General features: G+C 43.6%; 1 protein-coding gene across 1 annotated transcript in view; it reads left to right on the plus strand.

Moving 5' to 3' along the window:
- LOC146041464 (B-cell receptor CD22-like) overlaps positions 1-25,086 on the plus strand; it is a 133,891-nt gene that overhangs the window by 28,556 nt on the left and 80,249 nt on the right. The window contains exons 3-9 of the mRNA XM_083161441.1: positions 3,163-3,522; positions 6,748-7,008; positions 11,802-11,843; positions 15,622-15,867; positions 17,916-17,945; positions 18,937-19,047; positions 22,672-22,715. Coding sequence (XP_083017567.1) covers positions 3,163-3,522; positions 6,748-7,008; positions 11,802-11,843; positions 15,622-15,867; positions 17,916-17,945; positions 18,937-19,047; positions 22,672-22,715 — 1,094 coding nt within the window. The remainder of the gene's footprint in view (positions 1-3,162; positions 3,523-6,747; positions 7,009-11,801; positions 11,844-15,621; positions 15,868-17,915; positions 17,946-18,936; positions 19,048-22,671; positions 22,716-25,086) is intronic.

Consider the following 25,086-nt stretch of genomic DNA (forward strand, 5'->3'; position numbering starts at 1 on the left):
CCAAGCCGCCACTGTTGTCACCCCATGGTCTTCAACCCAGCTGCAGTGTCTCTCTCCCCTCCTTCTTCTATCCCACTATGCGTCAGCTACCTCTCTCCCACCCAGCAGTGGCTGTGTATCTGTGTAAGCATCTGTTTGCCTGTGTCAGCATCCGTATGTCAGTGTCTGTGTATCTCCATACTTGTGTCTGAGTGTCAGCGCCTGTGTGTCAGGTTATGTCTGTGTTTCAGCGTCCATGTGTCATGGTCTATCAGAGTATCATCATCAGTAGCGTTAACTCTAGGCTGTTTTAGCAGGCCGATTTTTAAAGGGCAAACTGGCCCTGCCCATTTTGCAGTGCCCTGCTAAAACATCTGAGCCCATCCGTCCCCGTCGCTGGCTTTTGGAGCGCTAGGGGGAAGCCCAGCATCAACATTGGCACACCGCAACATAGACTTCGGCGGGCAAGCCCACATTTGTCATGTTGGCCGGCCTGTCCGGGCAGGCTACCTTTGTGACATTTGTGTGTCTGTGTGTGATCACATCTGTGTGTCAGTGTGAATTTATCAGTGTGTTTATCAGCTTATCAAAATATTTGCATCTGTGTGTCAAGGTCTGTCAGTGTATGTATGAAAGCTTTTGTCAGCGCCTACATGTTAATGTCAACATAAATCTGCGTGTCTGTGTGCCAGCATCCATGTGTCTGTGTCAGTGTCCACGTATAAGGGTATGTCTGTGTGTCAGCATCAGTGTATCTGTGTCCTTGTGTCAACATCTTTGTGTCAGCATCTGTCTGTGTTTCAGTATCGGTGTGTCACTGTCTGTGGCATCAGTCTATGTGCCAATGTCTGTGTGCCAGCTTGTCAGTGTCTGTGTGCCAGCTTGTCAGCATGTGTATTAGCATGTCAGCGACCGTGTGTCAGCATCTATCTGTCAGTTCCAATTTGCCATTGTCTGCTTGTCAGTGTCTGAGTGTCAGCATCTGTGCATATACATGTCACTTTTAGCATATTTCTGTGTCAGGGTCTGTGTGTCAGAGTCCAGCTGTCGGCATCTTTGTGTGTCATTGGCTGTCTGCTTGTCAGCATCTGTGTTCAAGTTTGACAGTGGCTGTCGGTGTGTAAGTATCCACATATGTCTACATGAGTAAGTCACAGATTGAATGTCAGAAAATAGAGTCCATGTGTTTGTAAGCAGCTGTCTGTGTGTCACTGTTTCTGTGTGTGTAGTTGTGTTAGCAGCTATCTATGGGGGTTATTCTGGTTGATTTGCTCGGATGCATATTCGCATTCTTGTGAGTCAACCTAAACCCTCCTTATGGATGGTGGTACGTCACCCCAACATTCACAAAGCGTGTTCCTTCGCACTGGCTACGAATGGATGTTTTTCATAAATATCCATTCGCAGCATGCAGGGGAACATCCACATTGTTCAATCGTCGCCGATGTGGAACGTGCACGCACATGCCTGGGTGGTCTGAGGCACCCTTACATATGCATGCACGTTCAGAAGGAAATTGGCAGGCAGCTGACATTGGCGTACCCACCAAAACGCTGTGCATCCCTATGCGAACACAGTCGGGCACCTGCTTTCCGGGGGCAGGCAGCCGCCTGCTCAATTCTCAGAGCAGGATGCCGCAAGTCTAAGGGCGGTATTCAATGAGCCTGATTCGCCATGTTTTTATGGCGAATTTGTGCTGTTTGGCGAATTTTTGACAAAAACGGTGAATCACCCTATTCAATGACCACATGGCGAATACATTTGAAGGTTTTTTTCGCCATGATTCACCGAGTAGCAATCGCTATCTTTTTATGGTGAAGTGGAATGTGAACTTTTAAAATAAAGTGTTTTGTTTTTTACATTTGGTGCCTAAAAATCAGGAATTTCATTCTGAGGAGGGGCATGCTATTTTTATTCATGTGCTGTAAGCACCTGAATATATATTTAATTAAAAATTTATTTATTTTTATTTTTTTTACACAGCAGCCAGCAGGGGGCGCCGGAGCCGAGCCGCTCATTACATATTCATATATTCACTGCACCCGATCGTTATGATCGGGTATAGTGAATATAGGTCCCCTGCTGGCACCCCGGGGGGCAGGCTGTGCTGCCTGGCACCCGGGGAGCCCACCTAACCCCCACAAACGCTCTGGGCCAGGCAGAGAGACTTCCATCTCTCTGCCTGGCACCGTCCTCAGGCTCCCTGCGGCAATCGCCGCAGGAGCTCATATTCACCAGTCAGGGGCAGCGAGCCCCTGACACGTTGAATACCGGAGCCCGCCGGCTCCGGAACGTGGCGAATGTGCAGCGAATCCTAAAAAGGATTCGCTGCACCTCGCGGGTATTCTCATTGAATACCGCCCTAAGTCAGCAGCCACTGACAGATTTGCAAGCACTGTAGAAATCATTCAATGGTCGGCGACCGTCCAATGATTTCGGGGCAGCACGCTAGCCTGCAAATGGATGTATATGCAAATCATCCATTCACAGTTCTGCGCGTATATTCACTGGGTGGCGGGCATTCGCCGTCTGGTGGGCGGCGTTACAAGGCTTGCTAAGCAGCGAACTAATGCTGCTTAACAAGCCAACTAGAACAACTTCCTAAAATCGGTTCCGATCGTATCGTATCCTCTAGAAATCTGGACTGGGTTTTGGTTAGGTACAGATTCACAAAATCCGGGTGGATACGGATCTCTGGATCACCGAGCTGCACATCTCTGGTTTCTGTTACCATGTTTAAGATCTGATGTAGGACACAACTCAGGTACCAAAAACACTGTGACACTTCAGCTAGCTGTTGAACTACAAGTCTCTACTTACCATGCCTTCACATTTCTATAGTCTTGTCTCTGCCACCCTAGAGCAGGTGTGACTCTCCTGTAGGCTACCTCACATTACATATGTGCCCATATCTGCATTGCCCCAGAGACCCCTGGGGTGCGCAATGTTAACCTGCCGCTGCCCTCTGCCTTCTGTAGACAGAGCTGCACTAAAATAAAGCTTAATGACACCTGGCACCTGCAGCGATCACATACAGTACATACATGCTCTATTACTCCGCTTCCTCTATGCAACTCTGTCTTGTATCAGACTGTCTTGTTTATGCAGATAAATGTCTCCCATTGTGTATACTGTGTTGTCCTGCAGTGTATGTCAGTAATCAGTCCGTTCATCTCCCCACAGGTACCACATGTCAGCCTCCGTCTGGTTATTCCATCCAGCTGAGTCATACTGTCACTGTAGAGGAGGGTCAGTGTGTCACCATCCCCTGTACTTTTACTGCTGACAATCGGAGAACATTCATACGTTCCACAGGATACTGGATGAGAAGTGACCATGTGACTGTAGCCTCTAATGATAGAAATACTCCTGTGGTAAAACCAAACTTCCGTCTGACCGGAGATCCGGATACTGGAGACTGCACGCTGACAATAACTGCGGCCAGGAAAGGAGATACCGGGAGGTATTATTTCAGGTTTGAAGAATCCCCAAGCAGTACAGTCAGATATACCTATCTATCTCTCGTATATGTGACAGTAACAGGTGAGCGCTGCTTCTGTATACCCTCTGTGAATGTATATGACTGATATTACATTTATACTGAAATTCACCCAAATGCTCACACAGCGCCTATTATCTCTGCCCCAATTATGTCACCTGAGAATACGCCACTATCACACCCAACACAGAAGCCGATCTCCATCATCCTCCCCTGACCCCAGCTTGTATCATCAGGATGCGATGGTTTTACACACAGGGTCCTGCGGGGACGGAATCTAGGGATCTTTTTTATGTACCAACAAACATGGTGAATAGTGGTGCACACAATATCTCATAATTATTTGTAATAATACTTTTGTGACTGGAATACAATTATACCCAGTGGCGGAATTAAGGGTCATTCCCCACCTAGGCACAACATTATTGGCTGCACCCCACTTCAATTTTTTTTAAATGTTCCTTCAGTTGGTGTCAGCAAGCACCTGCGATGAATGATAGAGGCTCTTGGCTAAAGGCCAAGAGGTGGGGTGAGCGGCTGCTTTTTACCCGGGTCAGGGGAGGGCCCAGGTCCTCCTACCCTGTAGCAAAGAGCCGGGCAGTGTGGAGAGAGCTGATAGGCTGCCGCAGCAGCACGATATACCTGAGTTGTTGGGAAACATTTTGGGACGCATTATGCAAAGATTTTCAAAGACAACACCAAACCCAGGAACTCTACAATCTAGCAATGCCACAATTGCAAAACAATTTGAAACAACATGGCAGAACGTGTGACTACTTCCACTTACCAGAACCTGTTGTGGTAGAACAGATAAAAGGAGTCTTACAATGTGGAAGAGGAACATCAACTTGGACACTATACAATGGTATACAATAGTACTAAGCCAAGAACACAAGGCAATAGTGGATAAGGGGCCTGATGCACCAAGCTTCAAAAGTTATAAAATGGAGAGTGATAAACATCCAACCAATCAAACACAGTCTGTGACATGGCAGATAGGAGCTGATTGGCTGGTGGTTCTTTTGACGCTTAGTGCATCTAGCCTGAGGTCTTACATTCCATAAGGAATACACTGCCCAATTGTTACTTCATTGACGGACCAGGAGACTCTGGGAAAACATTTCACTACAAGACATTGGGGGAAATTTACTAAAGGAAATTTGTAAAAAAAATAGGTGCATTTGTATCCAAAATTTTTTGACATTTACTATCCCGAAAATACGGCAAATCGTATGCGTATTGATGTGCTATCAATACGAATACGAATTGCCGACTTTTTGGGATATTAAATGTCAAAAATAAGTGTATTTCTGGATACAAATACACCTATTTTTTTACAAATTTCCGGTACTTATGTATTATCTGGGCTCCCATGTTAAATGCACCCCATTTTTTCATACCCCTACTATCCAACTACGCATGGAGCTGATTTTATATAGTGTGGCGAGCACAGCGAGCCTCCGTGCCCGAAGCGTGGCGAGCCCCGCGAGGAGACCCGGTCTCATAAGAAAAACGGGAGCCCAGATATTACATAAGTACCAAATTTCCTTTAGTAAATTTCCCCCCTTGTGTCACTTTTTACGAGGTTACTTTCCTCCTACTACAGTCCACCAAACTTGCTATAAAATTAATCGTAGTTTATTATCATTTTTTCACGGGTCACCTAGTAAGTTAAAAATAAGGCATAAGTTCATCACTGACGTATAAAGCTGCCCGGTGTCGGGAAATGTGTTTCAGTTTCAAGTGAGAATTTCATTTTTCTTTTATGCTTTATTATATACGAGTGGTGGGCAGGCTCATACTATTGGCCAATATTATGCCAAGAACCTCATACAGTATATTATATAAAAAAGTTGAATGGTGTATGGTGCACCTGCTATTCTGTTTTTGTGTTGTAATGCTTTATTATTATTCCTGATTTATAAATGAAACTAGGTTTTTTTAATTATATTACAATTATCTACAATTTGGGGCATCATTTTTGTAACATTGAATCGAACATTTCTTACTGCTGCTCACTAATGTAACACTTTTAGTGTCGAGCTGCCACTTCTTAATAATGAAAGACCTTTTAACAATGAAACTGCTACCTCTGAGTAGTGTGTTGCCTTGACATGTTTGGGTTGTGCTGGCCCTGGGGGGTCCCATTTATTTGGACTTTAGGAATCTTAGGGTCCCACCTGATAAGGTTTCCTGGCCATGGTAGGTGGTTCCATATCTTTTGGCCAAAAGCTATGCTAGGAACCTCAGTTTTACTCTACATTTAATTACAGAGTTTACTGTAATTGTTCTGATTGCCAGTTTTCTTAGTGTTTAGAGTAGCGGTCGGGGAACTCGGTCCTCATTACCCCACACAGTGCATGTGTAACCCCTTTAATCTTTTACTATGTAAAGGTTACAACTAAGTAACTTAGGCCCTTATTCTAGTTCATTCTTTCTGACAAATTCCTTCTTAGATGGGCAAAATCATGTGCACTGCAGGTGGGGCAGATGTAACTTGTGCAGAGAGAAATCGATCTGGGTGGGGTTTTACTTCAAAGTGAGATTTATATTGCAGTGTTAAATAAAGCAGCCAGTATTTACCCTGCACAGAAAACAAATAACTCACCCAAATCTAATTCTCTCTACACAAGTAACATCTGCCCCCCTGCAGTGCACATGCTTTTGTCCATCTAAGAAGGAATTTGTCAGAAAGAATGAACTAGAATAACCCCCCTAAGTGCCTCCACCCAAACTTTATTTAATTAGTGTCGTCTGGGAAACACTCATCTAATTAAGTATATGCCTATCCTATAATGTTACTCCCTAATGAACTTGGCTAACCCGTCAAAAGAATAAGTAAGTTTAATACAATTTCTATTTATCAATACATAAGCATACAGGAACATATCAATAACATACAATACATTGTCATGCTCTTAATACAATACAATACAGTACCCTCTAATCCTCCCAAATCCTATACAGAAATACATGCATGCATTACATTTTGCTAAGTGATTTTGCTATTTGTATAGGTTATCCTTAGGTTCAATTATGTTGTGAGGGATAAGATTCACTTCTGTTTGTCTCTATATTTAATAATTGGTAGCCACCAGCACTGGATTTTCCTATTAATTTAAATGTAAATAATGTGATTTGGTCTTGGGCCCCCAATCCAAGGCACCCCTGTAAGTGTCCCAAGGCACCCCAGGGTGCTACGGCACACAGTTTGGCAAACACTGCCGTATGTAATAATTTATATTGACTGCTTCCATTGTATCAATTAGATCTTAAAAAGCCAGAAATCTCCTGTCCCGACAAGCTGATATCAGGGGAAGAGGTGACAGTGACTTGCTCCTTTCCTGTGAACTGCCCTGGATTTTCTCCAGGATTCCAATGGACAAAGAGCAATCACAATGGAATTTGGGGACAATCATCAACTGTGACATTTACTCCAACTCCAGAGGATCATGGGAAATCTATAACCTGCACGGTGACTTTGCCCAGTATGTCTTCTACACAGAGCACTATGACCCTGACTGTTCTCTGTAAGTATAGATATTGTTTCTCACGTACAATATTCCTGCCGATTCTATGTAATGGATGATATTTTGTTTGTTCACAAATGATTTATATTTGGGAGCCAGATACATACGTAATAAAATGTCCCTGTAGCTATAATTTCTTACCCCAGAATAATGTGGCTATAGGATTTTTTTTTGACTATTAATGGAAATGCATTTGCTGGGTCAGTGGGAGCCACTGTCCCAGTTAACAGTACATAAGCACCTGTCCCAGTTAACAGTAAGTAATAGCAAGTGTTGGCTCCCAAGAAGGGAACTGAAGATCCCTCTTCAGCGATTCAAAAGCACATTTTTAGCAAATAGGATATAGGAGGTTATTCAGGTTCACTCGCAAAGCACATTCGAGAGGTTATTATGGTTTATTCGCTTGCATGTGAATTTGCATGCACCGCGTTGTTCAGCTTAATGCGCATGCGCAATGGCCGTATTGTGGATGTGCAACTGTGATCATACGTGCAAGCTTATACCCCATGCGAGCAGAAATATGCTTGCGCGTAAGGCCCAAAATGAAGGTGTGTTGTGGGTGTATCTCTGGACAGGGCATTGCAATGGGTCAAGAATGGGCAGAAACTGGGGCGTATATAAGGGGAGTTGACTACAAGTGCTGGGTGATGGCTACAGCCTGCAGCGCCAGCTTATGACAAGCCAGGTTGCCGCATGCAGGGACGGGGCACATGGCCGGGCAGCAGTAGCGCACGCAGGGGGGGTTTATGAGTACCCAGAAACCCCTCAAGGAATCTAAGGGCCTTAGGCTGAAAGCTGAAGGTCCCCTCTTTCCATGGGTACAAGAATTTTAAAAATCGGCCCTTGGGAACCGGAGATATCTGACTTTAAAGCAGTGGTCCCCATCCAAGCCTCTTAATTGCAATTCCCAATAAGATATTTCAGGTTCTGTCTGAACTAAAGTTTTTCTGAGGTTATATTACAAAACCTGTGACTCTTCCCCTTTGATGGACACTAGTAGCTTGTCTCTACTGTTCCCAGAACCAGAGATATCAGCCTTCCAGCAGCTGGTTACTGCTCCAGCTCCACACACCTGGTATGTAGTTTTATATACTCGTTGGCAGATTGCTCTGCCTCCTGAACTCTGATCCCCTAGTCCCCAATATCATATGGTAGGTGGGATTCTCTAGTTTTTAATTCTCTAGTTTTTAATTCCATTCCAAAATCTAAGAAATCTATTTCTGGGAACTGGAGATATCTGCAATCAAGCAAGCTGTCCTCCCACCAGAAAATTATGAATAATAAGCCCACTCCACTATACACCCCTCCTCTGCATATTAAACATGCTCTACCACCCTGGAAGTTATGTATCAGGGCCCCTTCATTCAGCCCAATGCCCCATTCTCCCACCCCATCTCCCACCATCTGTGCAGTAAAGGGGTAATTAGTGGAAATTACTGATCCAGGCCCTACATGCTGAGCGGTTGATATAATACCCCCTACCACCCGCGGGACATCAAAGCTTCCCCCACCCCTACCACTGGAGGATCGGTAGGGGCCCCAATACATTGCTATACCCAGGGGTCTACACTGCTGTTGATACCCTTATATATATATATATTTTTTTTTTTTTATTATTATTATTATTATTATTATTATTATTATTTATATACATTTGGTCTATCTATAATACTTTAACTGACCCAGCATATACTGGGTCACCTAAGTGTCCATCTCCGTGCTTTGCTCCGCCCCTCTGGAAACCCCCTTCTGAAAATCCTGCGTTTGCCCCTGGGATGGTTCAGCGGCGCTGCCCGGACCCGGGGACACAGTGGTGGGGTTTTTTTTAGGGAGCGCGCCCAGAGGGGAGCACTCCCTAAAAAAAAACCTCACCACTGAAGGGGTTAATGTTGATCTTTTTCAACCTGCACATATCCTTAGCTCAACAGAACCTAACTTTTGTCCATACATGATTTCATTATGTACCAAACAAAGAGTCCAATGGTCTTGATGTCTATCTATTAGTAATTGATAGATGACGTGTTGTCAGGTACTATGTTTTTCTATATAAAAAGGCTATAGTGTGTCAAGTGTAGGGGCTCATGGAGGGAGAAGAATGGCTTCCGGATTGTGGCATGTGAATGGACGTGGTTGACTAAGACCTTGTCTATGTCAACATGTATTGTTGATTATATCTTCAATGTGTGCAATTTTGCCCAATACAAAAAACGCATGAGCACCTTAGTATTAACCCCTGATGGTTATAAAACCACAAACGTGACACATTTGGTAGTATTCAATGCCAGGGGCGAGTGGTGACAATGAGCAGGGCTACCTGCTCGCTCTCACCGCTCGCCCAGATAGTATTCAACTGACCCCCCTCCGCATATGCTGATTCCACCTCGCTCAGTTTTTGGAGCTAGGGGAATTTGGTATATGCGGCTGCAGAAACAGCAAGACTCGCAGCTAAATGCAGTGGGCTCCCTGCATTAGCCGCGGGTCTCGCTGTTTGGGATTTCCCCGGAACGTAGAATAGGGTGAGCAGCTTGCGAGGGGGTTAAACAGCTAGGATCGCTGGTTTTCTGAGATCCCCACTGTTTAACCCCATCGCCGGCCGCTCATCCCTGTTTTTGAATACTACCCGTTGCCTTCAGCCCCACACACTAGTATGTTCAGTAAGTTCAGATAAATACTTTCATCCACATTATTTTTTTAAATTGTAGTTTTTATTTTTTATAAAAAAAAAAAAAAAATATTGCAGAATTAACAAACAGAAAATAGAAAGGGGCTACAGAAAAATCTAAATGAGTGGGATTTAAAATAACACTTATTCAATGAAACATGACACAATCATTTCAACAGCAAACACATTTAGGTATAAACACCCAGTAAACATAGGAAAGGCACACGTGTATTTGTGTACGTAGATGAATAATTTAAACATTACACATAGCAACATAAACCTACTGTACAAAATACTTCCATGTAAAGTAATAATAGACACTAATTAATTTAAATACTTTCAATAAAGACAATGAGATAAGACAATAGATGTAAATGAAGTGTAGTGCTGAACATGATTAAATGGGTTGCATGTGTGTATCTGCCTACAGATCGCAGAGAAAAAATAGCATTGTGCGTGTGCGCGCATGTAGGCACAAGGCATGAATCTGCGTTCACGTGATTGTGACTAGGTACACGCAAGAGTGTGGGTAGCTGGAGTACACTCCCCTTTGTGTACCATTGCAAACAATCAAGTTCCCATGTGTTATGGGCAGGGCAAAATGTGGTCCTGGAGAGGTGGGGGTACTCTTTTCCATCTACCACCTAATAACCCCCCCCCCCCCCTTCCCCTCCACCCACTAGGCAGAGCTAGGGCCAGTGGAATGTTTTTGGTACCCCCATGTAAACTATAATGCTTTTCTGCTAGAATTACTCTGCCAGGGCCAAGACAGAGCTGAACTAGTTCCATCTCACCATTAGAGGTGGTGGAACTCAGTTCCACCCCGTTCCCCCCCACTTTAACCCCTGGTTATGGGCGTTGCGTCACATGAGGCATGTGACTGCCATTCGCACGAGTGCATGTGACATGCGCACAAATAAATCAACCAGAAATAGGTCCTTGGTTTGCACATTTTACATCTGCCCCACCTGCAGTGCACATGGTTTTGTCCATTAGCAAACCAAGAGTGAACCTGAATCACCCCATTTTGCCTACCACCGTCAATCAGGGACAAGCTTTAAATACCCATTTTTTGCAGTCCTTATATTAAATAACCTTGATAAATAAATAACGTGCCCATAAAATGTGTTCGTTCCACTGTAACATGTTTTAAAACACTATGAACCTAATGCAGTAGTGGTCATGGAATAGAAAAAAAAAAATGCTAATACAGTAGGTGGTCTTTGCTATTCTGCGCCAGCTGCATAACATATGCACCAGCCCTAAAACAGAGGTTCTATTATGGAAACACAAGACGTCCCGGCCATTATCATCTTCCATAAAAGCTCAAAATTTTGATCTGTTTGGTACCAGCCAGGCTCAGTGTATTGGGGCACCATGGTCCATTATTCTGTGCAGCATCTGTTTTCTATATTGCAAATAAAGCAGTGGTTCCCAAATTGCGTGCCATGGCACCATGGGGTGTCTCGGAGCACTTGCAGGGGTGCCTTGGGTTGGTGTTTGAGGACCAATTCAAATCATATATACAGTATATATATATATATATATATATATATATATATATATTTTTTTTTTTTTTTTTTAATGGACAAAAAAAGGGGGTTGTTTAGAGTGCGCTCAAGTTGTACCACCTAGCATTTGCATACAATCACAATGATATCACAGTCACAATTTCTCTGGAGAATCATTCGGGTGTTTTCATCATTAAAACGTAGACTTCGTTCGAATAATTTTTCTTCATTAAAAAGAGCCTGTTTGTGTGTCTCCGAAATACTGCCATCTGTTGGCATTGAGTGAAACTACATCTCTTTCTCTCTTACACATGCACAATCACAAAGTAGCAGACTAGCTTTGAAAGCATTTGCTTTGAGCAGGCTTACTAATTAGTTAATGTCAATGTAATAGGCAAAACCAGTGCTGGTGGCTTCCAACCATAAAATATGTGGACAAACCAAAGCCAATCCATTTTTTTTTTTTCTTCAAAATTACTCAAAAAGCAAATGTGGCCTAGGGGGTGCCAGAAAAAAAATGTAAAGGGCGCCGTGATTGAAAAAAAGTTTGAGAATCACTGAAATAAAGTAACATAAAAAGATGGGAATTCAGTGCTGTTAAAAATTTTGTTTTATTACAGATTCCCCGAGGGAGCCAGAGATCAGCGTTTACCCACATACAGGTATGGTGATAGGACTACATTAAAATTGCTCTAATAAGTGTTTTGACCTTTAAATAAAAGCCCTTACTGACAATAAATGGTCTCAAATGAGCAGCACCGTAGCGGGATCCTTTTACGCCTTATGCCAGACATGCCCCTGGAGCGGACAGCATTGTGACAGCATTGTGATGTCCTGTTGACATAACTATTAAGCTAACATACAACACCAGCATGTTAATATTTCTATAGCGCCAGCATATTTTGCACTTGGAGCAAAACAGTAAGAAAACAAAGATGGCCAATAACAGTCAGAGGAGCCCTGTTTGCAGTCTTATCAGCTATAGATCAGTGGTAACAGTTTAGTAGCTGATACATCAAGGTACGTTCTGCTGAAATGGTGGGTATGGGAAAAACAAGCAGGCAGATTATAGGTCAACTGAAAGGGTGGTCAAATCAGAAACCTCTTCTTTGTGGAAGAGACGCTCGCAAAGCATTTCTCACAGTGAGCTCAGTTCAGCACATATTTAGCAGTCCCACACCAAGCATGGCTCACTCCTGTTCAGTCCCATTGAGCTTGAGCACACTACTACAGCTCAGCAAAGAGGTTTCTTTAGAGGCTTCCGATCAGGCAGTTTAGTTTCCAATGCATCTTGGGGACAAAGCATTGAGTAACAGTAGAAATCAAAGCATGGTTTGAGGTGCCTTCAGCAGCTTGTGGCATTATTGAAAGAGTTTAGCAGGTTAGCCAAAGACTGCACCTGAACATGGGCGTGGCACAGCACATTACATTAGGAGTGGGAACTGCAGAAAATAAAATTTCTAGCCCTGCATAGGAGTGTCTAGAACCAGGCAGGGTGTAATTCTAGCATGATCTTAATCATTAATCCCCTTCTTATCAAAAGAACCCCTGACAATTAAATCCAGTGTTCCCGGCAATTCCAGGTAACACTATACACACAGTGGGGTATCTATCAAGGAGATATGGTCATTTGGTCTACAGCAAGATGGTCGACAGTCATTAGGTCGACACCATTAGGTCGACATGAGTAAAGGTTGACATGGGTTTAGGCCGACGGGTCATTAGGTCGACACAATCATAAGGTCGACAGGGTCTAGGTTGACAGTCAAAAGGTCAATATGTTTTTTTTTTACTGTTTTCTTGAGCTGACATGTGCCGACATGCCGTATTTCATGCCCTACCATCCACTAGGGTGCAGTGGGAGAATAAAATATTGTACCAAGGGTAGCGAGGCACCGTGCCCAAAGCATGGCAAGTGAAGCAAGTGATGCGAGGGGATGCGGTGCACTGTAAACTGTGTCCATGTTGACTGCGTCGACATTAGGGTAAAAAACAGTGAAAAAACCCCATGTCGACCTTTTGACTGTCGAAATAGACCCTGTCAACCTAATGCTTGTGTCGACCTATTGACATGTCGACCTTAACCCATGTTGACCTAAGCCCATGTTGACCTTTCCCCATGTCGACCTAACAGTGTTGACCTTATGACTGTCGACCAACTTGCTGCAGACCAAACGATCCCAACCCCTATGAAGTATGCCTGCCTGCCCTCCTATGACATTTTAGTTTTGTTAACACATAATGCCCCCCAGTAGTGCCATATACATAATGCCTCCCAAAGTGCCATTTACACACAAAATGCCCCAGTAATGATGAGAGAGAAAGTTTCAGGGATAGATGAGAAGAGAGAGGGAGAAAGAAGAAACAGTGAGAAGGGGGCGAGAGACATGGTATCAGGGATAGAGAGAGGGGAAATAAAGATGGGGTGAGAGACATGGTATCAGGGATAGAGAGAGGGGAAATAAAGATGGGGTGAGAGACATGGTATCAGGGATAGAGAGAGGGGAAATACAGATGGGGTGAGAGACATGGTATCAGGGATAGAGAGAGGGGAAATAAAGATGGGGTGAGAGACCTGGTATCAGGGACAGAGAGAGGGGAAATAAAGATGGGGTGAGAGACATGGTATCAGGGATAGAGAGAGGGGAAATAAAGATGGGGTGAGAGACATGGTATCAGGGATAGAGAGAGGGGAAATAAAGATGGGGTGAGAGACATGGTATCAGGGATAGAGAGAGGGGAAATAAAGATGGGGTGAGAGAGATGGTATCAGAGATAGAGAGAGGGGAACTAAAGACGGAGTGAGAGACCTGTTATCAGGGATAGAGAGAGGGGAAATAAAGACAGGGTGAGAGAGATGGTGTCAGGGACAGAGATAAAGAGAGGGTAAGAGAGAGGGGATGTAAGGAGAGTGTGATCAGGTGAAAGATGCTGTGAATGGAGGTGCGAGCAAGAGAGGGGGACCTGTGCGGGGAGTTGTCGTTGGGGGAACCCTAGATGGGAAAGGGTGATGTGAGCAACTCAGCAGAACCTGTGTAGGGAGGGGGAGTAGTGCTGTGCATGGGGGAGGGGGTGTGAAGAAAAAGTGAGAAAGAAATGGGAACTTGTTTAGGAACGGGTGGGGTTGCTGTGGAGTGGGAGGAGGATGTGATGAGACAGTGATCAGGAGAGGGCTGCCATGGAAAGGGAAGTGGGGGTGTGAGTGAGTGAGCAGCAGATGGAAACCTGAGGTGCTTCCACATGCTGCTCCTCTGCATAACTTGATACGGGTCATAGGGTCTACAAGAGCATGGTCGACATGCATTGGCTTGACTGCTGAAGGTCGACATGCATCAAGGTCGACGTGACTGAATGTCAACATGGGTTCAGGTCAACAGGGACATTAGGTCTACATTATTTCAAATTGGGCAAGGTCGACATTCAAAAGGTCGACGTGGTATTTTTCACTTTTTAATCCCGAATGCCAAAACTGTTGACATGGAAACTAAAAAAGTGCACCGTGTTTACCTGCGCTCGCCATGCTTTGGGCACAGTGCATAGCTAAGCTTGGCACACTATTGTGTTCTCCCACTACGTCCTAGTGGATGGTAGAGCATGAAATACCACCCGTTGGATCAAAAAAAAGTGAAAAATTTCCTGTCAACCTTCATGCATGTCAACCTATAGTGATCGACCCGATGAATGTTGACCTTGCCTTTGTCCACCTAGTTACCATATCCCACGTAAAGGATGGGGAATCCACTGACATCTGTCAATGGGAATCCCCTCAGGTAATGATGAATCCCCTCCAGAGGAGCTCTGCCAGGGATTGGCTGGCCGTGTCCCATAGAACTCAATGTTATGAAAATAAAATTGAGTGCTATGATGGAACCGGCACTTTAGCCTGACTGCAAGGTTAATTTAAGGTATCCCTTAGGTTAATAGGCTTCACCCTTGGTGTTACCTTCAATTATCTTGTGACCTGTGCCTATGGTAAAGTCTTCCGAGTTTGGGCGATAGTCTATGGATTCGCACTTGTGTTTCCAGCCATGATTTTCATTCGTAAATTTGCAACATTGGCTGAATTTTTACATTCAGAAACTTGTCGATGTACGATGCATGACCGAGAACGGAAATGTACCCGTTCGTATCCATTCCATCTGTGTCAACTTCCCTATACAGTATATAGCTTTCTTCTCTCTCTGACTACATCCCCTTTAATATGTATAAGGGGAAATGTAGCCCCTGTCAGTTACATCCTCCGTCAGACTGCATGGAGGGCTGTTGGAAGACACCGCTAAAGCACTCCATCACTGCATGCATCAGTAAGTGTACAGTACATGAGGTTACTGATGTCAGCTTTCCCTCCAGCTCCCCCCACAGGCGATATGTTGCACAGTGTGTACCCAGCTTAAGGCAGCAACTTCACCTACAAATATTGATAGTTTTGTGTTTCTCTAGGAATAATACAGGAAGCCGTGACAGTGCTGGAAGGAGACTCACTGAGGTTACTCTGCTCGGTGGACAGTAACCCGGCTGCTAATGTGGCCTGGATAAAAGGAGAAGATGAGGTTCTCAGCAGGACTACTGGACGATGGCTGGAGGTCAGTCTGACGGACATGATATCTAGTAATACAGATAAATATTACTGCACAGCATGGAATGATCATGGAAAATCATCCAAAAGTATCAACGTAACTGTGCAAGGTAAGTAGCAAAGAAGAACGAAAAATGTAAAGATTTGCACCATAGTTGCCTCCACTCTTGCATTCTGCAGGAGACTCCCTGACATAGCAGCAATCTCCCTCTCTCCCTCATTAGTCTAGCAATCTCCCCCATGTCACCTAGCCCACATTACACTTTACATCATAGTTTCCTCCCCTGCTGCATTCTGCAGGAGACTCCCTGAAATAGCAGCAATCTCTCTCTCTCCCTCATTAGTCTAGCAATCTCCCCCATGTCACCTAGCCCACATTACACTGTTACATCATAGTTACCTCCCCTCCTGCATTCTGCAGGAGACTCCCTGAAATAACAGCAATCTCCCTCTCTCCCTCATTAGTCTAGCAATCTTCCTCATGTCACCTAGCCCACATTACACTGTTACATCATAGTTACCTCCCCTCCTGCATTCTGCAGGAGAGTCCCTGACAAAGCAATGATCTCCCTCTCTCCCTCATTAGTCTAGCAATCTCCCTCATGTCACCTAGCCCACATTACACTGTTACATCATAGTTACCTCCCCTCCTGCATTCTGCAGGAGACTCCCTGACATAGCAGCAATCTCCCTCTCTCCCTCATTATTCTATCAATCTCCCTCATGTCACCTAGCCCATATTACACTGTTACATCACAGTTACCTCCCCTCCTGCATTCTGCAGGAGACTCCCTGACACAGCAGCAATCTCCATCTCTCACTCATTAGTCTAACAATCTCCCTCATGTCACCTAGCCCATATTACACTGTTACATCACAGTTACCTCCCCTCCTGCATTCTGCAGGAGACTCCCTGATATAGCAGCAATCTCCCTCTCTCCCTCATTAGTCTAGCAATCTCCCTCATGTCACCTAGCCCACAGTACACTGTTACATCATAGTTCCCTCCCCTCCTGCATTCTGCAGGAGACTCCCTGACATAGCAGCAATCTCCCTCTCTCCCTCATTAGTCTAGCAATCTCCCTCATGTCACCTAGCCCACATTACACTGTTACATCTTAGTTACCTCCCCTCCTGCATTCTGCAGGAGAGTCCCTGACATAGCAATGATCTCCCTCTCTCCCTCATTAGTCTAGCAATCTCCCTCATGTCACCTAGCCCACATTACACTGTTGCATCATAGTTACCTCCCCTCCTGCATTCTGCAGGAGACTCCCTGACATAGCAGCAATCTCCCTCTCTCCCTCATTAGTCTAGCAATCTCCCCCATGTCACCTAGCCCACATTACACTGTTACACCATAGTTACCTCCCCTCCTGCATTCTGCAGGAGACTCCCTGACATAGCAGTGATCTCCCTCTCTCCCTCATTAGTCTACCAATCTCCCTCACGTCACCAACAGATGGTGCTGGCTCCATCTGGAGTTTCTATCGCCAGCCCCTGCTAAGGGGCACGCGCGCACGAGATGCTCGCATGCCCCTTGGCAAAAGAGCTTGCCCCGAGTCCCCGCCGCCTCCGCCGCCATCGCTGCTGGTCCCCCTCGCCTGCCCCCCTTCGCTGGCATGCGAATAGTTGTGTTCGTTGACACATCCATTCGCAAGAGGGTGTATGTGCGAAAAATAATTTGATAAGTCGCCTTCCATCAAATGATTTCGAGTTTTCGCCCGCTCACAGCTAAAAGTCAGTCTGATCTGAATTTTATCTGGCCGGAGATGGGCAAACAGGGGGCAGGCACTGACATCATGTGATGCCCCGTGCAGGCTTTGCCAGGCCTTTTTTTACATGGGGACACCCAGCGTTATTCTGGGTGCACCCGCCATTTATGTGGGCACTACCAGGAAACACTGGGCATCCCCATGTGACAGCCCCCTGCCAGCCCACTACCCGACCCCTCTGTGCGAACGCCCCAGCGACTGTGATAGTCAGCACATTGTATATTCGCAATACGCAATCGCAAACCTGAAACATCAGTCCTCGTAGCTAATTTGCAGGGTTGTTTGCTGGCCTCAATAACTGTTGGTAAATGGTCTGTGATCCCCCAAAGTAACAATGCTTTAATATACAGAGTCCATTCATGTTTGATGTGTTTGCCTTTCAGATAAATCCTCCAGAGTCTTCCATACTTCAGGTAACGTATGTGTATACTGTACATAAAGACTGTGGCGCTGTAAGTGGTCATCACAAAGATAAACTGGTGCATCCAAGATGTGCTTCTCCCACAAAAGCAAAGTTGCAGCAAAACTCCTGTAATCTATCAAATATTATTGTTATTATTATTATCATCATTATTATTATTAATAAGAAGGATTTTGTTTATATAGTACTCTGCTCCATCAGAAAAGCATTTAAAATGTAGCACAGAAGGTACTACTATAGTAGAAAGCACTAAAAACCAGTGAACATAATGGACACAATGAGCATATTGCAGGGTCAGTGCAGCCATTTTCATTAATAACTTCCAATAGTTACATAATTCACCCACAAAATGTACCAGATAAGCAGCCATTTTGGATGGGTTACCCTGGTCATAAAATGCACATAATAGGGAAGTTACAGTCAAGCCCCCGCCCGCCCCAGGCAAAAAGTCCCCTGCGCCGCCCGCCGTCCACCAGGGGGGGAGGGTGCGGACGATACTGTGGCATATGGGGGTGCCCCCCCGGGTAGTGCCGCGCTTAAATCACTCCCCGCTCCCTGCTTGCTGGTACCTCTCTATGGTACCTCGGCGGCTCAGTACCGCCCTCCAGTGGCCGGCGCCCTAGGCAAATGCCTAGTCCTGCCTAGTGGTGGCGCCGGCCCTGGTTACAGTATACAAATTTAGAGGCAGAGCCCTTACATAACTTACCGTTCCAGGTATTTTACATTCCACCCACAGTCGTACCAGGTGAGGCAGCCATCTTGGATGCACCAGAAAGATTACAATGTGTAAGGTAAACAAACCACCTCAGTCTCTTAGTGCCAGTCTCATAGAACCACATAATACAACAGTGTTGAGTAAGTAAAACTTCAGGAATTTAAGGAGCAAAAAGAATGTACACTAAGAAGTTCTCTACTACTGTGTAACCCTATCTACAGGGAGTACAGTCTACAATATGCAGGGACTCATTGCTCCTTTTTATTAGGTCGCAGGAATGTGGATTTTAAAGTCATCGCTGGGATTGTGGCTGGTAACGTCATTATCCTGATCCTGATTTCTCTGGGATTGTTCTGTTTTCTTAAAAAAAGACTACTTGGTAAAGTATAATGAATTTTAATCATATATTTTTGCCTGCCCATTATGTGTGTGTATGTATGTTTGTATGTATGTATGTATGTATGTATGTGTGTATGTATGTACAGTATACGTTTTGGGTCCGCACTCACATCCAGAAGTGAGTAAATTAGTGGGGTGCACCTTTAGAGATATTCCAAGGGGGATATTCACATATAGCAAATAAGTCCAGCATTGAAGTAAACACCGAAAGAGGGCACTCACCGATTGATGCAAAAAAGATTAGATTCTGCCGTGCACCTCACAGTGGCTTCCGCCCCGGCTGTGGATTTGTATTACTAGCCTACCTGTGATAGGTGTGTGTAGCTTGTGCGTTGAGCCTGCTCCCCGCTGGATCCCATAATGTAATCTATGGTGAGCTAATATATCGCTCTTGTTATAGCCTAGATCATATCGAATTCTAAGCCATTTTCCATTACTCTCATTACTGTGGGTGAGTGTCTCTTCTGGGTACTATGTTAGATGTTGCACCAAGTTGTTGTCAGGTGCACTATATTTTCCAATTACGTAATCAACTTGCCCCAATCAGGTTGGGTATATCTGGAGGGTTGACCCTAGTAGTCACTACACCATCACTGTCCTGTATGATCACTGCTGTTGCTGTCTTGACAAAGGCCCGTTTAGGGCCGAAACGTCGACCTATGAATATGGATTAAACTAATATTTTTTGCATCAATCGGTGAGTGCCCTCTTCAGTGTTTACTTCAATGCTGGACTTATTTGAGAATATATATATATATATATATATATATATATATATATATATATATATATGTTCCTAGCCTCCAGAATCTTCTTTTTAAGATAAGCACTTTTCTAACTATTTTATATCCACGTCCACCTTGTTTTATTGTTTAAAAAGTATTTTATATGCAACATTTTTATTACTGTATTGATTTAATTAAATACTTTTTTTATACCATTTAAAACATTTTTATTTATATATATATATATATATATATATATATATATATATATATATATATATATATATATATATATATATATATATATATATATATATATATATATATATATATATATATATATATATATATATATATATATATATATAGAAATCCAATCCTGCCGGCACTCTTCAATAATAACACCTGGCCCCGGTGCCCAAACGACAATAATGCATAAACTCCAATAAATGATGACGCTCCGGAGGCAAAAATTCAGCAGAAGAAATTCAGTGTATTAAAGTTAAGCTTTCGGGGTTTGATTCCCTTCGTCAGAACACACATATGGTAGTGCCATCATTTATTGGAGTATATATATATATATATATATATATATATATATATATATATTTAACCATATACTTCCGGTTCCAGATCGCCGCTTCTTTATCCACTGTTTACATTTCGTTTTGGGTAATATACCAATACTCTATTTCTTAAAGACTGGCTGACACCTTTTTTTAAGGGAACATTGTTTAAATAAAAATACCCAATCAGGACACCAAAGTGGCGACCCTTATCCAATTTTCACATATACAGGTTGAGTATCCCGTATCCGTATATCTATTATCCGAATTATTCCAAAAACCGTGGTTTTTGGAATCATTCGAATTTTTTTTTTTTTTTACCCTCCCTAACCCTCTTTTTATACTTACCAAGTCCCAGGGCGTCCACAGCAGGCCTCCGGCATCTTCTCCAGGGTCTCCAGCGGTCCCAGGAATGCATTGCGCGAGTGTGCGCGCGCGCCGGTGACGTCACCGGTGCGCGCGCACACTCGCGCAATGCATTCCTGGGACCGCTGGAGACCCGGAGAAGATGCCGGAGGCCTGCTGTGGACGTCCGGGGACTGCGTGGACGCCGAGGGACCACCGGACACCATCAGGGGACAGGTAAGTATGGCTACAACTATTTATTCTAAAAACCGGAATATTCCCCTATCCGGAATGCTCGTTGTCCCGAGCATTTCGGATAGGGGATACTCAACCTGTATATATACTGTATATATATAGATCAATAAATACCTGTGTTTGAAGACAGGTGGCGTTGCTGAGCAAAGTTGGTATTACTATCATGTACTACCATCTTTCAAACAATGCCATATCAAATTTGAGGTTGATTCCTAGGTGAGTATTTTTTCCACCACAATAATGCACCAGCTCCCTCATCCCTCAGTTGTTGCAGACAAATTGCATGTATTGCGCTATGAATTGTTGCCGCATCCACCGTACTCGCCCCGACTTTGCTCCCTGTGACTTCTTTCTGTTCATTAAACTGAAAACGTGGCTCGCGGGAAAAAAATTCATCTCAAATGAGGAAGTCATCGCCGAGACAGAAGCCTACGTGAGTTTGACAAATCGTTTTTTTTAGAGGGTTTAAAGAAACGGCAGGGACGTTGGGAAAAGTGTATTGCTGTGAAAAGAGATTACGAAATAAACATTTTTGTGAAAAATACTCATCTTCATTCTTAACACAGGTACTTATTGATCCACACACCCATGACTGTTCTTATAATTGGCAGCCGCATGCATTGATTCTCTCTTTTTTTTTCGGTGTGTCTGATGTGTCTTATCTGCCATCAAATTCTATGTTTCTATGTCTGGGTGATGATATTTATTGAAGATGTTGTGCAGTATGGAGAAAGTAGTTTGTCATGTAGAAGTGTATATGAATGGACAGAGAACCTCATGTTGACCTTTTGACTGTCGAACTTGCCCATGTTGACCTAATGCTTGTGGCAACCTAAGGGCATGTTGACCTACACCCATGTCGACCTAGACCAATGTCAACCTTTCTGCATGTTGACCTAATAGTGTCGACCCAATGCTTGTCGACCTAACTGCTGTAGACCTAACGATCCATACTCCTCTAAGGTGATTGGTTGAATGTTAAGGACGACTTCTCCAATCTTTTCAATGTTTGATACATCTCCCCCCGAGTTAGTTACTTGCCAGAGTGCTAAGTGCTTGTACACCCATCAGAACCCTACAGTCGTTCAAAAAAAAAGTGATCAGCATCCCAGTTGTTAGGATGCCAGCGTTCAATAGGCCAACGCCAGCATCCCGACTGCCGTCAAAAGACCATTGCCCGGACCTTAAAAAGTATCAGGATACAGACGCCGAATTACTAACAGCTATGATTCCAATTGGTGAGTATACGGAGTGGGCTCACCTGCGGCCTGGGAACAAGGGTTAGGTTTAGGCACTAGAGCTGGGACTTAGGGTTATGCTGCGGGGTTGAGAAGATAAAGGTTAGACTACTGTTAGGATTAGACATTTAGAAGGGGCTGTAGGGTTAGGCTGTGTGCTGGGGAGTTTGGTGGTGTGGCTCGGGGAATAGGTTTAAGCAGAAGAGGGCGTGGTTACGGTCAGGCTGCTGAGGAAGGAGGGTAAGGGTGCTGCAAGGGAGGATTAGTGCGTGATGTCACACTCAGCTGGAGATCCGGACAGGGTTTTGTTGGATCCTGAAAATTAGGGTGGATTAGGGATTCTGGAGAACTAACTGCACATCTCTAATTAGGACTAACAGTGATTATCAGCTGATAAAATTGCTGTGTGTCTTATATAAAACTTTGTTATGCAAACTTGACATTTGAAAATTACTCATAGTAATATGTTTTCCAGGAACCGGACACAATGAGCCTGAAGGTGCAGAACCTACTTATCAGGTATGATAACACTGGAGCTGTATTTGCATCAATACCTGTATATATTTCATGTTACTGCAATATTACCCTGTTTTATACATCAGTGGTATATTCTGTACCCTATACATCCTAGAAATACTGTACAGCAACGGCAGAAGACATAACACCCCCCCCCCCCCAAAAAAAAATAATAATAATATATATATATATATATATATATATTAGTGACATTAAATGATTATTACATTTTAAACTGTTTTATTTCAAGTGAATACTTACATAATAAGGCCAAATATTAGAAAATGTATCTCACTAAATTATACACTTTGCACAAAACACAAATGACTCATTTAGGGTGTATTCAGTCCATGATTCCGACTGTCAGAATGTCACGGCAGTTGGAATCTCAGACCATTTTCGATTTTCCACATTAAATGAAATTTTCTGGCTACCAAGTGTCTGAAAGTCCAAGTTTTGGCAAATAAGGCCGCCGATTGTCGAAAAATGTCTGAGAATCCGACTTTTTTTCAGATCTGTCTTGTCGGAAACTGCCTTCAATGCTGTTGGAAACTACAGCAAGGAATAGGCAGTGGCCGCTATCTCCGCTTGCGTAAATAGCGGCAGGGTTTGAACACCCCCTATATCTACTCTGTGGCTAACATGAAATTGCAAAAATTAAGATTAATTTATTCACAATAAAAAAAACATCATGAAAATTAAAATTATTGGATGCAAAAAGAGCATAACGCGATAATTAAACAATACATAGTATAATATAGTCCTAATGAATGGAGCAGTATATTTCTATTCATACTTATATCAATATCCATGTACAAATTCTAACACTTCTAATCTAATTATTGAAATTAGAGAGCACAATGTTAATCCCTGTTGTCAAACATTGGCCCTCATTCAGGTTCATGCGCTCGCATGCACATTCGCAAGCACTCTTACGGAAAAAAACACACGCACGCATCGGGCGAAGGCACGCCTACAGTGCTTGCGAAATCATTCGCACGCAACCATACTAAGAAGGGGGGTGGTCTATCATTGCGCGTACGTGTAACTGGTCGCACGCACCCACACATTTGCGCACGCACACTCACCTCAAGCTGCTAACGAACATGCTCTACTCCCCAAATGTTCGCAAACCAAATACTAGTATGCACACGTGTTGTGTTGTAAAGGAAGTATCTGATATCTATGTTGCATGTGAGGTGACACATGTCGACTAATGTTGACAGGGGCAACATGCTAAATATAGCAGAGTAGAAATGACAATAGTGGTGGTATGTTACATAAGGCAAATTTATAAGGGTGGGATTTGTTTGGTTTTAGCGCATTGGTTTGGTCAAAATAACTTTAGCAACAGAAGAAGTTTGTATCTGCTAACACTTGATTGCTGGTGGTATGCAATCAGAAGTTGTGCTGAGGTAATTGTCTCATGAAATCAACCATGTATTGGTGTCAATAGTGTGCAGGTGCCATTGATTTACCCATTGATTTAGCCATTTCGTGCGTGTGTTTGCTCCGTACGAATGAGCACATTACAAGGAGCAAGGTGTGCGAAACGAAAAACCTGCTTTGAGCTGGCGAAAAGTTTTGCGTTGGAGGGGAACAATCCCTCTTGCACTCATGCGAAAGCACTCCCACCACTCATAGTGAACGCCCATGTGTACGCCCATGTGTACGCCCATTTTTGCTCATTATAATGGTCGCGCCCATGCTAACGCCCACTGCACGCCTACTACCGATGCACTCGTTCGCACTGAGAAATCTCCGCGAAAGTTTGCTTGCGAGTATTTTTTAATGACATTGCACATGTGCAGTGCGCTTGCTGCACATGCGCAATGGGGGTTGCAGGGTGAAACGTGCGAATTCGCATGCATACGCGCCAATGTGAATAAGGGCCATTGTGTACTGTAATATGAAAATATTCAGTTGGTGATAACAATAAAACTGAAGTATTCATTTCTATTATAGGAGTCAATTAATTTAAAAACAAATAATATTAAACTGTAAAATAAAATAAATCGGTCTCCCTCATCTTCTTATATATCTTTGCTAGTCAGAAGATGGTCCTGCCCTATCTTTGCTAGTCAGAAGATGGTCCTGCCCTAACAGTCTCTCATTCTCTATCAAAGCTGCCATGTATTTGGGGATAATCTATTGTACTGTACAATGTTGTACTGTGACCCTCGTCAGTGCATGCTATATTATACCTGATTACTAGAGACAGGATTATATGCAACAAAAAAAGCTCGAAATATGCATGCAAATATGCATGAAAAATACTTAAAATATGCATGAAAATCTTCAAAATATGCAAAATAATAAATACAGAATATATAGTAATTTATGTTTTTTTATTTAAATCAGCATACAATTAGTA

The sequence above is a fragment of the Crinia signifera genome, chromosome 19 (assembly GCF_055691185.1).
Source record: "Crinia signifera chromosome 19, ASM5569118v1, whole genome shotgun sequence".
NCBI classification, from domain to species: Eukaryota; Metazoa; Chordata; class Amphibia; order Anura; family Myobatrachidae; genus Crinia; species Crinia signifera.